At 38.7% G+C, this 15,143-nt stretch overlaps 1 protein-coding gene across 7 annotated transcripts in view; it reads right to left on the reverse strand.

Annotated features, from left to right (window-relative positions):
- ZMAT3 (zinc finger matrin-type 3) overlaps nucleotides 1-14,671 on the reverse strand; it is a 56,402-nt gene extending 41,731 nt beyond the window's left edge. For all 7 annotated transcript variants that reach the window (XR_012430869.1, XR_012430868.1, XM_074031424.1 and 4 more), the window contains exons 1-2: nucleotides 14,457-14,671; nucleotides 10,374-10,700 (exon numbers count right to left, since the gene is read on the reverse strand). Coding sequence is in view for 4 of the 7 variants with exons in the window: in XM_074031424.1 (XP_073887525.1) it covers nucleotides 10,374-10,643 (270 nt within the window). In the remaining 3 variants the exon portion in view is untranslated. The remainder of the gene's footprint in view (nucleotides 1-10,373; nucleotides 10,701-14,456) is intronic.
- Between the last annotated feature and the right edge of the window lie 472 nt (nucleotides 14,672-15,143).

The raw sequence follows: 15,143 nt of genomic DNA on the forward strand, positions 1-15,143 counted from the left end.
AGCAAAAAGAACAAATCTAGAGGCCTTACATTACCTGACTTCAAACTATAGTATATGGCTACAGTCACCAAAACAGCATGGTACTGGCATAAAAACAGGCATTTAGACCAATAAAACAGAATAGAGAATGCAGAAATAAAGCCAAATACTTACGGTCAACTGAGCTTCAACAAAAGAAACAAAAACGTAAAGTGAGGAAAGGACACCCTATTGAACAAAAGGTGCTGGGATAATTGGCAAGCCACATGTAGAATAATGAAACTGGATCCTCATCTCTCACCTTATACAAACATCAACTAGAGACGGATCAAAGACTTAAATCTAAAACCTGAAACCATAAAAATTCTAGAACATTGGAAAAAGTTCTTCTAGACATTGACTTAAGCAAAGACTTCATGACCAAGAACCCAAAAGCAAATGCAACAAAAACAAAGATAAATAGATGGGACTTAATTAAACTAAAAAGCTTCTGTATAGCAAAAGAAATAATCAGCAGAGTAAACAGACAACCCACAGAGTAGGAGAAAATCCTTGCAATCTATATATCCAACAAAGGACTAATATCTGGTCTACAAAGGATTCAAACAAATCAGCAACAAAAAACAAACAATAGCATCAAAAAGTGGCCTAACGACATGAATAGACAATTCTCAAAAGAAGACATACAAATAGCCAACAAACATATGAAAAAAATGCTTAACATCACTAATTATCAGAGAAATGAAAATCAAAACCACCACGTGATACCACCTTACTCCTGCAAGAACAGCTGTAATCAAAAAATCAAAAAATAATAGATGTTGGTATGGATGTGGTGAAAAAGGGAACACTTTTACACTATTGTTAGGAACGTAAAATAGTACAACCACTATGGAAAACAGTGTGGCAATTCCCTCCTTAAAGAACTAAAAGTAGATCTACCATTTGATCCAGCAATCCCTCTCCTGGTTATCTACCCATAGGAAAAGAAGTCATTATATGAAAATGATACTTGTACACATGTTTATACGAGCACAATTCGCAGCTGAAAAAATATGCCCATCAATCCACGAGTGGATAAAGAAAATGTGGCACATATTAATATATACTATGGAATACTACTCAGCCATAAAAAGGAACGAAATAATGGCATTTGCAGCAACCTGGGCTGGGCGGGGTGGCTCACGCCTGCAATCCCAGCACTTTGAAAGGCTGAGGCGGGTAGATCACATGAGGTCAGGAATTCAAGACCAGCCTGGCCAACATGGTGAAACACTATCTCTACTAAACATACAAAAATTAGCCAGGCACAGTGGCGGGCGCCTGTAATCCCAGCTACTCCGGAGGCTAAGGCAGGAGAATCGCTTGAGCCCAGGAGGCGGAGGTTGCAGTGAGCAGAGATTGCACCACTGCACTCCAGCCTGGGTGACAGAGGGAGACTCTGTCTCAAAAACAGTAAAATAAAATAAATCAAAATAAATAAAATTAGAATATAGGTACAGATATAGAATATATCTATAGAAATAAATATAGAATATATCTATAGATATAGAAGATATATAAAACAAAATTAGAATCCATAAATCCACAGTAATATAAATAACTGAATAAATAAATGCAAAAATAGGAAAGATCTTTCTTAAAGTAAAATTCCAAGTAACAAGTTTAGAAGGAATGATTAAAACAGAAAAATCACCAATTGGCAAATACCACTCTAATAATTATTGGAGACAAGAATCATCACTGACCAAAACTATGATGAGAAATAAGATATTCACAGTCTTAAAGCACCTCCCCATATAACATTTGTTGAACACAAAAAGAAAAAGAGTAACTTTGCAAAGGAGAACCATGGCAGGCACCAGCTTAAACGAGTGATCAGAGTTAACAGCACCAGCAATAAAAGATATTCACAACACATCTTTGTTGATATGACACACTAGGAAGAACACAGTATCATTTCTGTGGTATTCTTGCTAAAAAACACATAACCTGAATTTAATCAAACATCAAACAAGCCCAAATTTGGGACATTCTACAAAACAATTCTTCAAAAATTGCAAGATGATAAAAAGCAAAGAAAAACCAAGGACCTAGCCAAATTAAAGGAGACACGAAAACTACCTGCAAAATTTCATCCTGGATTAAATAACTGGAATCAGGGAAAGGCCATTAGTACACAATTAATGTAATATAAACAGTATATAAACAATATTATTTGAATCTGTGTTAAATTCCTGATTTTGACAACTATACTGTAGTTATGTAAAATGTTCATGTTTGGGAAGCCTGAATAAGGCGCATACAGGAATTATTTGTACTATTTTTGGAACTGTTTTGTAAGTCTAGAATAATTCAAACTAAAAAGTTGATAAAATAAAAATAAAACTTGTCAAATGCCACAATTGTCCAATGCAGAGCTGGGACAATCTGGTTCCACTGCACCTTGGGAACACTCAACACTATCAAGGACTATCTCAGGTACCAGGAACTCTTCTAAATGCCCTACACATATTAACATGCAGGTATTATTAGTATCATCCTTCTCCTCATCATCTCCTTCTTCATGAAGCAGAGAAGGGTTAGGAAATGTTTCTGATATCATACATCTAGCGAGTGGTAAGACCACAAGATCTAATACTAGTCTCACCCCAAAGTCTGTGATTTCAGGTTCCTAATTAATATCCTATAAAACAGATGCTATGAAATGAGAATAAGAAATCCAGAAGTCTTATTTATTTAAATCAGTGTTAATTTCCTGATTTTGACAATTGTACTGTCATTATGTAAAATGTTAATGTTTGAATGTAACATTTAAATTTAAAAATTAAAAATACGACTGTCAAATTTAAAAATTCAATATGAGATTAGAAGTTAAGAACATGTCTCAAATCAAAAAAAAAAAGAATGATAAAAGATAGCAGAGACAAACAATATAATCAATCCATCAATTATACTTCAATAAAGCTAGAAAAATAAAAGAGAATCAATCCAGCAGAACCATGATAATGGCTAACAGGATTCCTAGAAGGAAAGACAAAAAATCTAGAGAATAGTAACTAAGAAAGAATATTTTTTTCTTTGGGAGGCCGAGGCAGGTGGGCCATCTGAGGTCAGGAGTTTGATACCAGCCTGGCCAACATGGTGAAACCCCGTCTCTACTAAAAATACAAAAAACTCAGCTGGACATGGTGGCAGGCACCTGTAATCCCAGGTATTCGGGTGGGTGAGGCAGGAGAATCACTTAAACACAGGAGGCAGAAGTTACAGTGAGCTGAGACCGCGTCACTGCCCTCTAACCTGAGGAACAGAGTAAGACGCTGTCTCAAAAAAAAAAAAAAAAAAAGAATATTTTATAAATTTTCCAGAGCAAGAGAAACAGAAGTACACAAACTGAAATGATCTACTAGTGCTGACCAGGACAAATGAAAAAGTATCCAGGGGAAAACAAGACACAACCATCATTGTCAGATCTCAGACTACAAGGATAAAAAGGAGAGCCTAAAAGCTTCCCGGGGAAAAAAAAGAAAGATACAAAATTAAAACAGGTCACCAACAAAAGAATAAGAATTAGAAGATTTCTCTTCAGCAACATTAGATAAAAACAGAAAATAGAGGGCAGCTGTTAACATTCCAAAGAAAAATAATCTTCAACCTGGAACTGAATTGTCAAATATGAAGGCACAACGCAAATATTTTTTAGAAACACAGGGCTCAAAAAAATTTATTCCCCATTACTCCCTCATTTTATTTCAAGGAAAAAAATGTGTTATACATTTATATTCATTATTTCTTCCTTAAAGTAATGTGACAATATACTCCAACAAAGCAAGATTTAAAAAAGAAAACACATATATTTAGAAAATAGTGGTCCAACCTAAAGAGCAGTAAGTCCAAAGTTGACAAAGCTGTGCAGCAAACCAAAAAGACGCCAGCTGAAAATGGAGCAAGGAGATAGAGGAATCTAGGATAAAAGGAAAATTCCATACAATAAAAAGCGGGGTTGAGACTTAGGAGTGGAGAGGAGAATGGTGATATGAAAAATATAATGCTAGAAAAACAGGGGAGAAGAAAAGCAACTAAAAACTCCAGGAAATACAAAAACCTACACTCTGGGAAATACAAAAACCTACACAATGAAGTAGTGATTCAAATATAGAACAACTAATCCAAACTAGAAAAACTAGTCAAAATCAGAATCAGAAAACAGTAGGTTTCATGAAGATAAATGAAATGGGTTGTAAGCAATATAAAGAAAGATTGAGATGCTAACAGCTTTTTTGTAAGGCTTAAGAATCTTCTCTCTAGTTTTTTTTTAAAAAGTACCAGAAACTCAAGGAAAAACAAAGTTATTTCAAAGTTATAATCCACATATGAAGCAAACTAAAATAGACACACTTTTGAGCAACTGGTAGCATTCAGGAAAGAGTTACCTATTTGAATATCTCTTGTGAGTAGCATGAGATCATGACACTGGAAATATAGGGAAGGAAACAGCTCTGCAGTGAACAGTATTTCCCCACTCATAATAATGCAAAATTCCCTATTCACAATAATGCAAATGCTGAATGTTAATTTTCAACAATTGGCATCAACCTGCAAATAGAGCATGGAAAACTTAATTTGATGACAGAATGGATAAAAACATGATCAATCTTGACAGTGTCAAAGTAAAACTATAGCCAGCTCAAGTTGGGAGTCAGAAAGGAGAAGAGAATGGAGAGGGGAAAAAAGGAAGGGAATGGGTGGAGAACAGGTAATTACTACTTTCCATTATAAACCCTTTGGTTCCTCAGGCATTATTTTAAATAAAAATATTTTTAAAATTTTTTAGGAGAAAGTTGTTACCACTGGCTAATGCTACAAAGGGGTCAAGTGAGAAGGAGTTAGATTTGGCCTGTAAGATCATGGTGACACTGGAAAGGACCATTTCAGTGGCCTATAGGAATGGAAATCAGCATACGGTGGGCTGGGGAATGAATGGGAAATGAAGACCTGAAGAGAACAATTATACCCAGCAGAATGCTAAGGACAGGAGAGAAGAGGAGAAAGGTTGCTGACAGCAGGGATTAAAAGTAATGGGAAGGTTGCTGCTGGTATTTTTATTTATATAGAAGAGACTTGAGCACAGTTTTTGATTGAGGTGAAAAGGTGATGAAATCCAGAAAACAGGATGAGGAATCAAACTTGGACAAAAGAAAGGGTATCTATCATTTTGAAATAAGAAGAAATGAGGTAGGGGTAGACTAGAGGAGGAGGCAGAAAACTGGCAAGATCACAGAGAGCTTCTGCCCTCTCAAATGATCAAAGCAACAGCTAGAAAAGCCTACAGAGGTGGTGATTTCAGAGAGCAGAACAAGAAAACCAACAAGAATTGATTCTTGGGTAAATGGACTAAGCTGACAGACGAGTAGTATGGTTGAAATTTGAAAATCATTTTATTTGAACTTACATTTGAAAATCATTTTATTTTGCCTCATTTGTTGGTTGAATTATTCTTCATGAGACTCTTTTAAGGTAACCTGGTATCTGGATCTGAAAGAGTATCTCTGGAGAACGATCAAGAAAAACAAAGTTTTGCTTATTTACACAAGGTCCTACAGCAAGTTACTATCAAGGTAGTAACAACAGTAAGACAGCTGTGTACCATCTCATTCTGCTCATTTGAGACCCAAACACTTCTAAACAATAGCAACCTATTTCAACCAACCAGGATTTATTAAGATAACACATGCAATTCTCACAATACTGCACAGGAAGTACAATGACCCCTACTTTACAGATATTGAATAAAGAGAGATTCAGTGTCTTGCCTAAAGTAACTGAGCCAAGATTCCAGCCCAAAGCTGTTAGATTCCAAAGCATACATGCCACGTGTAAAGCACATGCATTAAAACCAAATCTGAAGTGTGTTTTAGCCATTCTCAGTCCACTGTAAGTCCATTTGGAAAAAAGTCAAATCGGAGAATTTTGAATACATGAAAATTAGCTGAGATTTAATTCACTGATCCAAACCTGGGTGATCAATATTAAGATGTAAGTGCCAAAATCAGTACTTTAAATTTTGGGAAAAATCTAACAGCATTCTCTTCATTATGAATTATGAATTAAGACCACTACACTCAGCATCCTAATTCTAAAGCTACTCTTTCACCTGTATTCTCTTTCTCTAATCAATCTAATTAACATAGTAGGTTACTATTTGACTACTAAATATTACAAATAGAAAGCCATGTTTATGACAAATTTTATAAATGTAATGTAAGTACATCTTGTCAAATATATACATGCAAATTAGCAAATAAACTGGTGACTTTAAACTGTGGATGCCTTAGCAAAATTCATCCATGTTTTTTGCTTTTTTTATTTCTGTTAATAACCTTCCATGCTAAAGCAGTTCCTCCTCTGGGTATTTATGCTGATGAAACAGTGGTATGTTACCCCATGCCAGCCTTGCCCTAAGTAACCTGAAGCCTGCAGATAGACTTTAATAAAATGAAAGTATGTTTCTCCTCCAAAGATTGGATTTTAAATTAAGTTATACCCAAAGCCCTAATTTTAAGAATATAAAATTCGATGGCTTCATTAAAAATGAAACAACAGCTGACGATGTTTTGAAGCCAACTGATCAGTCTTAAAAAGTACTTGGAATAAAACTAAATCTCTAATGACTACAGATACACATGGGTCACTGCTAAGGTAGCCCCAGCTTGGGAACACTGGGACGTCAGGAAAAAACGCTAGTGAGCTTAAAGGGAAGTATTTATTGGGTAGTTTCCACTGCATGTCCTGGATTACTGGAACATGATACAGTCCGGCTCCAGTGTAACCACCGTTGTTTACAATACCTGAGGCAATTTGAAACTCCACGATTTCAACAATGGCATCAACTGACTAAAAAGTTTTGAGTAATGTAATCACAGTGATTTATCACTTCTCACAAATGCATTTCTAGCTCATAAACAGGCTACCCATGACCCATTTTATCTCACACATAACTGAAATAATGAAGATACAGTTTGGTAATGCTCTGTATTAAAAATTAGAAAGTAAGTTTTTAGTCTTGAAATAAAATTGTACAGCCATCATCTCATTTAACCCTAAACCACTTTGTTGTATTAATCTACAATCATTGGCATTCTACTTATTCCTGTGCTTGGTAAGCCTTACTCATTGGTCTTACCCTTCTCTTTTTTGTATGTTTTGTTGTTGTTGTTATTGTTGTTGTTGTTGTTGTCTTTCTTTGCTGGAGTACAGTGGCATGATCATAGCTCACTGCTGCCTCAATCTCCCAGGCTCAAGTGAGCCTCCTGTCTCAGCCTCACGAATAGCTGGGACTACAAGTGTCTGCCACTATGCCCACCTAATTTCCTTGTATTTTTGTAGAGATGGGGTCTTGTTATGCTGTCCAGGCTTGTCTTGGACTCCTGAATGCAAGCAATCTTCCCACCTCAGCCTCCCAAAGTGCTGGGATTACAAGTGTGAGGCACCACACCTGGCCTGGTCTTAGCCTTGTCTTCAGTAATCTTTCTTTTATTACTGCTTATTCATGTACACCCTCTGATGCATCTTTTTGGCTAACATTTCTATGCTTTCCTTCTTTGGTAGTTCACCCACTTCTAGAGTTATGTTCACACTCTGATTGTTTATTATCCTGAGCTACATTTTGGACTATACACTTTTATCTTGACCATTTCTATCTTATTAAAATCCAGATTTCACTTCTAAGATGACCTTCTTTCTATGTTCCCCTAATGTAATTGCTCTGTATTTTTACACATGAACTGCTTTGCCTTAGTTTAGTTCTCTGGTAAAAACTTCTCTCTTTTTGGAGCTTGCAGTGAGCTGAGATGCGGCCACTGCACTCCAGCCTGGGCGGCAGAGCGAGACTCCGTCTCAAAAAAAAAAAAAAAAAAAAAAAAAAAAAAAAAAAAAAAAAAAAAAAACCTTCTCTCTTTAAGAGTTACCAATAACATCAGTCTCATTCGAACCTTTGCTTCTAAAGTCTTAGCAATATACTTTATTATACCCAAACTTTTCATTTTCTGTAAGCTTCTACTTTCTGATTACTAGCTTGCCTCTTTTCTTTCCCATCTTTACGCTGGTTTTTAGCTGCTTAAGTTGTCCCGTTACATCCTGTTCTCCTTTAACCTTTCCACTTAAAAATTCTGATTTTTGAGAAATTTACCTAAATTGTATTTCCCTTTTCTTATATTTTCTAATTTATTTATTCACTGTACCATTGAGGAAACTGAAATTAAGTATAATTACTAATCTTGCCAACTAAAAAGTTTAGAACAAACATATGCAAAAATGTAAAATAAAAGAAAAAAACAAATGTTGATTCCGTTTATCTAGTTTTAGCCTTATAATCCAATGACCTTGCATCAAACTCAATCTTCTCTATGTATCATCAGTAGCACCTTTCAAAGTCCATGAAGTCAAAAAGTTTTATTAGGAGAAAAAAGAAATAACGTATATGTATAATCAATGGACATGTTAAAATTACACACTGCCCAAGAGTTTTCCCTCATAAAAGTAAACAACTCTTCCTTAAAAGGGAATTACAGGCTGGGTGCAGTAGGTCACTCACGCCTATAATCCCAGCACTTTGGGAGGCTGAATCTAGCCAACATGGCTAACCTCCATCTCTACTAAAAATACAAAAATTAGCTGGGTGTGCTGGTGTGCGCCTGTAGTCCCAGCTACTCGAGAGGCTGAGGCATGAGAATCGCTTGAACCCAGGAGACAGGCGCTGCAGTGAGCCATTATCGTACCACTGCACTCCAGCCTGGGCCACAGAGCAAGACTCTGTCTCAAAATAAATAAATAAATAAAGGTAATTATATATGTGTATAGCATACAAGTGGGTTTGCTCCCAAGTTAATGATTTGTTAGGGGCTTTATACGGCTAATAATTAAACCTTGAGAACTCTGGCTTCTTTTTTCAAAGTGAGTCTTAGGCTGTAAAACTGAACATCCGTAGGAATAAATGAAGAAAGCTAATACAGTCTTGGAGTTGAGATGAATCATCCTAACAGACTCTGCTTGAATGGTAAAGACAGGCAAAGGAAGACCCTGTATCAAACAATTGTACTGCACAGCAAGGTGATGAGAGTAGATACTGGGGAAAGGGGGAAAACGTAAAAATAAAACCAGAAGAGGCCTTTAGGAACCAATGATGACACAGGTCAAGATCTGTGAGATACAATTAACTCAACTCTCTGCACCTGAGGGCAAAACAAAACCACATAATGGGAACTTAAAGAAGGCAACATATTATGTCTTCCCCTAAATACCAGAGAAAACAACTGACCATCAAAATACTTCCAACATATAATCAAAAAGCAACACAATAATCAGTCTTTGGGATCAAAGCAAAACAGAAGACTTAACACCCACAGTAAACAAAAACTTTAAGTTGGAGAAACTTATGGTGCACAAGAGAAGAAACACCTGTGTAAGTCTTCTACCATACTCTCTTATTACTAGAGATTTTCATGCAGATAATAAATAATCAAATCAATGATGTCCCAGGAAGACATCATTCAGTGGGTTTTGTCCTTGATTATTTCCCAGGTCTCTTTTCTCCAAAAAAGGAAATTATTTAACTTTATACAGACGTCTAGAATAAAAAGAAATATTGTACCCTCTCTTTAGAACCAAAGTTTAATTTTCCATTTGTTCTTAGGTAATATTACCCTTTAAAATGGTCCTCTCCACTAGCTATTCAACATGGAGGTGAAAGCTTTAAATCTTAAAAACCAGTATTAGTTTACACTAACGGGCTAAAATAAATTAGAGTATGCTTATTATGAATGAAGGATAGGGCTTAATATTCCAATGTCATTTTATTCTCACTATAAAAAGATACCTGTGTTTTCCTTACCAGTGATAGGATATATAAGAGTTATAAGTCAAAAATGGAAAGCATGAGAGTCATGCACAGAGATCACCTTGAAATGATGCAAATTGTATTAGCTTCTGAACAATTTTACACTGAATTGAGTTTGGTACATCATGGGTTTTTTTTGTTTGTTTGAGATAAGTCTTGCTCTGTCGTCCAGGCTGGTACATCATGTTTTAAATACTTGTTCTTCTTAAGACTACAGGTTCAAATGCCAGCATAGATAATTTACATTTGCCTACAAAGACTGGTAAGCTATCGAACGCCACACAGCTTAGTGTAAGAGGTTGAGATCCATTCTACAAAAAGTGATACTTATTTTTAAAGTAAAAACATAAGGCTTTTAATCAAACAAATTTATACTTAGTTGTTCTCTAAGCCATCTTGATATTCCACGCACGGTCATATCTAGAGAGACAACTGCTAAACAGGAAGAGCCCTGAAATGTTCACCCCACTAAATGCCTGGTTTTCTTTTCTCCCTTTACCTGATAATGAGCCTGGGCTTGCTGTGCAGAGTTCAAGGTGACATTGCAGAGTTTGCAGTACAGGGGCTTACATAGCTCCTCCAGGGCACAGTCTTGCTCCCCTTCCTTTGATAACTCTTCTTCCCCTGCAAGAGGCAAGGAAGCCTCCTGCCCAAAAGGCTTCTGTGGTGGAAGCTGCAAGGTTCCTGTAGACCTGGTGGCCAATGACATAGGAGGCGAGGGTGAGGGCTGCTTAGGTGGAGGAAGCACGGTGTGTTGCAAGAGGATCATTGGGTAGGAAAGCCTTGGGCATAATCCAGTGGGTGATGAGAAGCAAGGTCTTCAAATCTGAATCAACAGCAAAAAAAAAAAACAAACCAGAAACAAAAAATTCACTTAAAAATGAGACTTCACAAGATAACATGTAAATGACAACATAATCTGACCCTTTCTTCTACTTCTCCAAACCCATCCTTGGGACTTCTTTCCTTTGGCCTCATTTAGCAGACTTCCCCTGCCTGTTAATTCATGTTAACGTGGTGCTCTTCCACTGAGAATGGCTTTATAGATTTGGCTTTATTTTGCTTGGCACCGTTCCAACTGCTATCCCTCTGGCCCATGAACATTAATAGCATTGCATCCAAGGCTAATTAAATCCAAAAGTCACATGGCTGAAATGGACATCAAAGGTCACCTAGTCCAGACCCCTTCCCTCAGGCACACTAACACTTAAACACTCTTAATGATAATCACGCACAGACAAAAACACCATGAGCTGTCCAGCATGGTGGCTCATGCCTGTAATCCCAGCATTTTGGGAGGCCAAGGTGGGTGGATCACCTGAGGTCAGGAGTTCGAGACCAGCCTGTTCGAGACAATGTGGTGAAACCCTGTCTCTACTAAAAACACAAACATTAGCTGGGTGTGGTGGCAGGTGCCTGTAATCCCAGCTACTCCGGAGACTGAGGCAGGAGAATCGCTTGAATAGGGGAGGCAGAGGTGGTAGTAAACTGAGATCATGCCACTGCACTCCAACCTGGGTGACAGAGCAAGACTGTGTCTCAAAAAAAAAAAAAAAAACCACCAGCTAAAAATCTTAGCAAATATCTCTTCCAACCAACCAATATCAAGAAGAGTGAATAAAAAAAAAATCACCTTGCAGAAATTTCAAGGAACTCTAGGAATAGCCTAGAGTTAAAGTATGACAGAAATAAATAAAATATGCTCCTTCTGATCAACTAGCAATATTTAAGTAGTTGAGCCAATGTATAGCAGAAGTGGCAAGCAGCCCGTGGGCCACATACAGCCACAGATGTGCTGTTTGGAATATACAGTTTTGTTTTCATTTTTTAAGTTGAATGAGTTGTTAACATTCAAAAATCAAGAGATTCGTGGCTTCTCTTGAAAAAGGATGATCTGGCATCACTTGGCCCACATTCCTATATGGGACGCAATTAACTAGTTAGTGCTCAGAGGCACAGTGCCCTCTAGCCAGGCCCGCCATCTCTGGGACACCTCAGTCCCCACTCAGTTGCTGCCTGTTCTTGATACTTGCCTGTTCACTGTGGGCTCTTGAGTTTACCTCATACAGCCTTAGATTATATTCATCAGTCCCCTGTAAAATCCAAATTTTTCCTCCTTCTCTAGGTAAATTACCTACACAAAATAAGGTATCAAGGAAATGTCCAATGGAATAATGGATCACACCACCAAAAGCCACAGTATAATTCCAGTTCCTCAGTCTTGAGGCTATTTTCCTCCCCCTTCTTAATAAATAACTGATAGTCTCTATTATAATTCCCTCAGAAAAGACCCAAAATGTTCCTCTCCCTCTTCAATCTTTATCCATAATTTCTCCTGCCTCCCCCTACAGATGGCATCGTCTAACCTGAGTGTCTCAAAATGAACCACAGTACACCCTTTGGGTTCCCAAGATTCTAATTAACCCAAATTAGAATCCTTATTTCAAAATCCACAATTCCCTACACTCTCTCAATACAGTATTAAAACCTCTTCTCTTGGTCAATAGAATATAGCTATTTTAAGCTGCTGAAAATTTCCATCTGCAATGGAAATGTGTACATTATGGCAATAATAGAATTACTAAAATGTATCAAGTAAATTTTGAAAAGTTAAAGTCTGTATTACCACATTTGATAACTACACAGCACCTGAAAATCAAGTAACAACTTTCATACGAAATTTGGGGTGGGGAGGCAACAAAGGAAATCAGCGTGATGGGAAAATAATGTAGTTAAGGGTAAAATGCGTAAGTATTAGTCATAGAATTTAACAATACTTCTCATTAATCACAAAATTTAGAAAAATGATATTATTTCATTTTTAAGCAGAAGTGTACTGCCCATATCTTTGGGAACATAAAGAAAAGCAATATAGAGTTTGAACATTTAAAAAGTCAGGTTCTCTGTGATGGTATTATTTCTCTTAATCGAATCAAGTAAAGATATCCATAAAGCAAAAACAGATATGGTCATTTTAGAAAAGGGAACTAAGTAGACAAAGAACAGCCTTTTAAAAAGTTTAACTACCTAATTATAATAATTCATAATGTTAAGCTACTGACGTCAACTTGCCACAAACATGCTGCTAGTTCATTAGTGAAAAGGTGAATGGGGGTGTGAAAACATCTGGATAAAGGAAACCAATATAAACAGAAAATCAAATGCTACCAATTGCCTAGGCATGTCTGGACTTGTTTTATGAAAGCTCACTTTCACTTGAGGAAATTCTAGCATGTGTCTCCCCCAGTGTTATCTACAAGTTTCCCTCAAAATAAAGGTCCTTCTCAAAGCACAGAGGTACAAAAGGCCTCCTACCAGAGGGGATAAAGTTACCTGATTTAAAGAAAAAATTCTTGCCAAACACAGCTTTACCCATTATCGCTTTGATCTTATAATTTTTAAAGAGTAGCTTGATATCCCAAATTTATTTCTTGTTATATTTAACAATCAACACAATGTCGACTCCTCAAAAAAATCTATGTATGACAACTGCATCAAATATTAGTACATTTGCAAACAAAAATTAGCATAAAATATAAATCTTAAAATGAATAAAACCAAGTCTTCAGTGAATGCATGAATGATGGAATCCATAGACCCAAAACATGCAACTCAGATCTGTTCAACTGTTGCATTGGTTTAAAAGGGACTAATTTGAAGACTGGCATAAATATTCTTCAGATCTTAAAAACCACTCACTCTGATGCTTGCAATGGCATAAATGAAGGATTCATGCTGGTTAATGTCCTGGTTTGGAAAGGACCTAAGACGACATTAAAGAAAATCAAAGCTTCGCAATGTACCCTGTTTAAAGAAAATTAATTATCATAGCATACTTAGTTTTCATCACTGGACTGGGGCCTACTCTTCACATACTGTGTTAAAGACAATCTCTTTCTCATTTGGAGAAATCTACAGAGGAAAGAGAATAGAATAAAGGAACAGGTTAGCAGCACCTCCGCAAACTAGGTAAGTCTGTAATTGGGAATTCTGGAAATGCGGGAAAGGCGGCGAGCATTACTCAGAGGTCATCAGAACGCAGCAAGAAGGAATGAGAGGGAGAAAAGTTAAAAAAAAAAAAAAATCACTTGAGGCAAGGTATATCCTATAAGGAAGGCTCGAAAGAACGCAGAAAACTGTGGAAGAGGCCTTGGCGAACTGGCGAATGTTTTTCAGTCTCCGCTGTGACGGTTCCTAATCCTAGGGAACTGTTTACAGATTTGAATCAAAGCTACAGACACTTCAGCGTCGCCCACATCCACCTTACATTCCTAAGATGTGCATGCATACACACGAACCCACACACGCACCTCAACCCGGTAAGGATGCCATCACGAAGGATGGAATCCCCAGACTCCCACCGGGCGGGGGCAACTGAGAGGGCCAAGGCAGCGGCACCCACAGATGATCCACCTGGTCCACGTGAAATGCCTGAAACGAGGTAACTAAACTGATAAATAGAAGCAGCGCAAGCCCTGTCACGTGGAAGGCAGATGGAAAGAGCATCGGAAAGGAACCGCTAGTCCCCGGCGCTCCGGGGCTTGTCCTGAAAGCCCCGCGGCTCCCAATCGCCTGCACTTACCGGAACCCCCGGGACGCGCCGGCAGTCTCGGCGCCGCGTCCGCCCGGGACGCCCGCGACGCCCGCCCTGCGCGCCCGGCTCGGCCCAGCTCGACCCAGCCTCTCTTCGAAGCAACTTTCTCCGCCGGCCGCCGCCGAGCCCCCTCCGCAGCCGAAGGCTGACTGTCAAAAGTCAGTCCAACCCGACCCACAGGGAAACAGCTGCAGGAAGTGACTGCGGAACCGGGAGGCGGTGGAGGAGGAGACTGAGGGCGCCGGCTCGGTGTCGCCACTGCGCATGTGCCTGGCGGAGCAGGCCAGGCAGCGGTAGCAGCGGCAGCCGTGGCGGCTGCAGCATCCCCGGCGGGCGGCGCGTGGGTCAGGTGCTGTGGCCGCCAGCGCAGGGGCGCGGGGTTGGGCCGGCGTGGGGAACAAAGGCACGAGTGAGAGGCGGGAGGCTCCCACCGCCAATCTCAGCAGACAGCCCCGAAGAGCTGTTCAGCAGATGCCCTGGAAAGTTCATCCTTGGTAGAAGCCTGGGCAGAGCTTTTGCAACTTTCATCTCCCGTCATTGGGATCCAAACATTGTTCATTCTATTCCTCCCTTCGCCTCCTGGTTGGCGGTTGAGGCGGCTGAGTGGATCCTTTAAACTGCTGCTCTCCCCACTTCCGCCCCAGGAGGGAGGAAGAAGAGCGTGGCTGCCTGCCC

Source organism: Macaca fascicularis, chromosome 2, assembly GCF_037993035.2.
Source record: "Macaca fascicularis isolate 582-1 chromosome 2, T2T-MFA8v1.1".
Classification (NCBI taxonomy): Eukaryota; Metazoa; Chordata; class Mammalia; order Primates; family Cercopithecidae; genus Macaca; species Macaca fascicularis.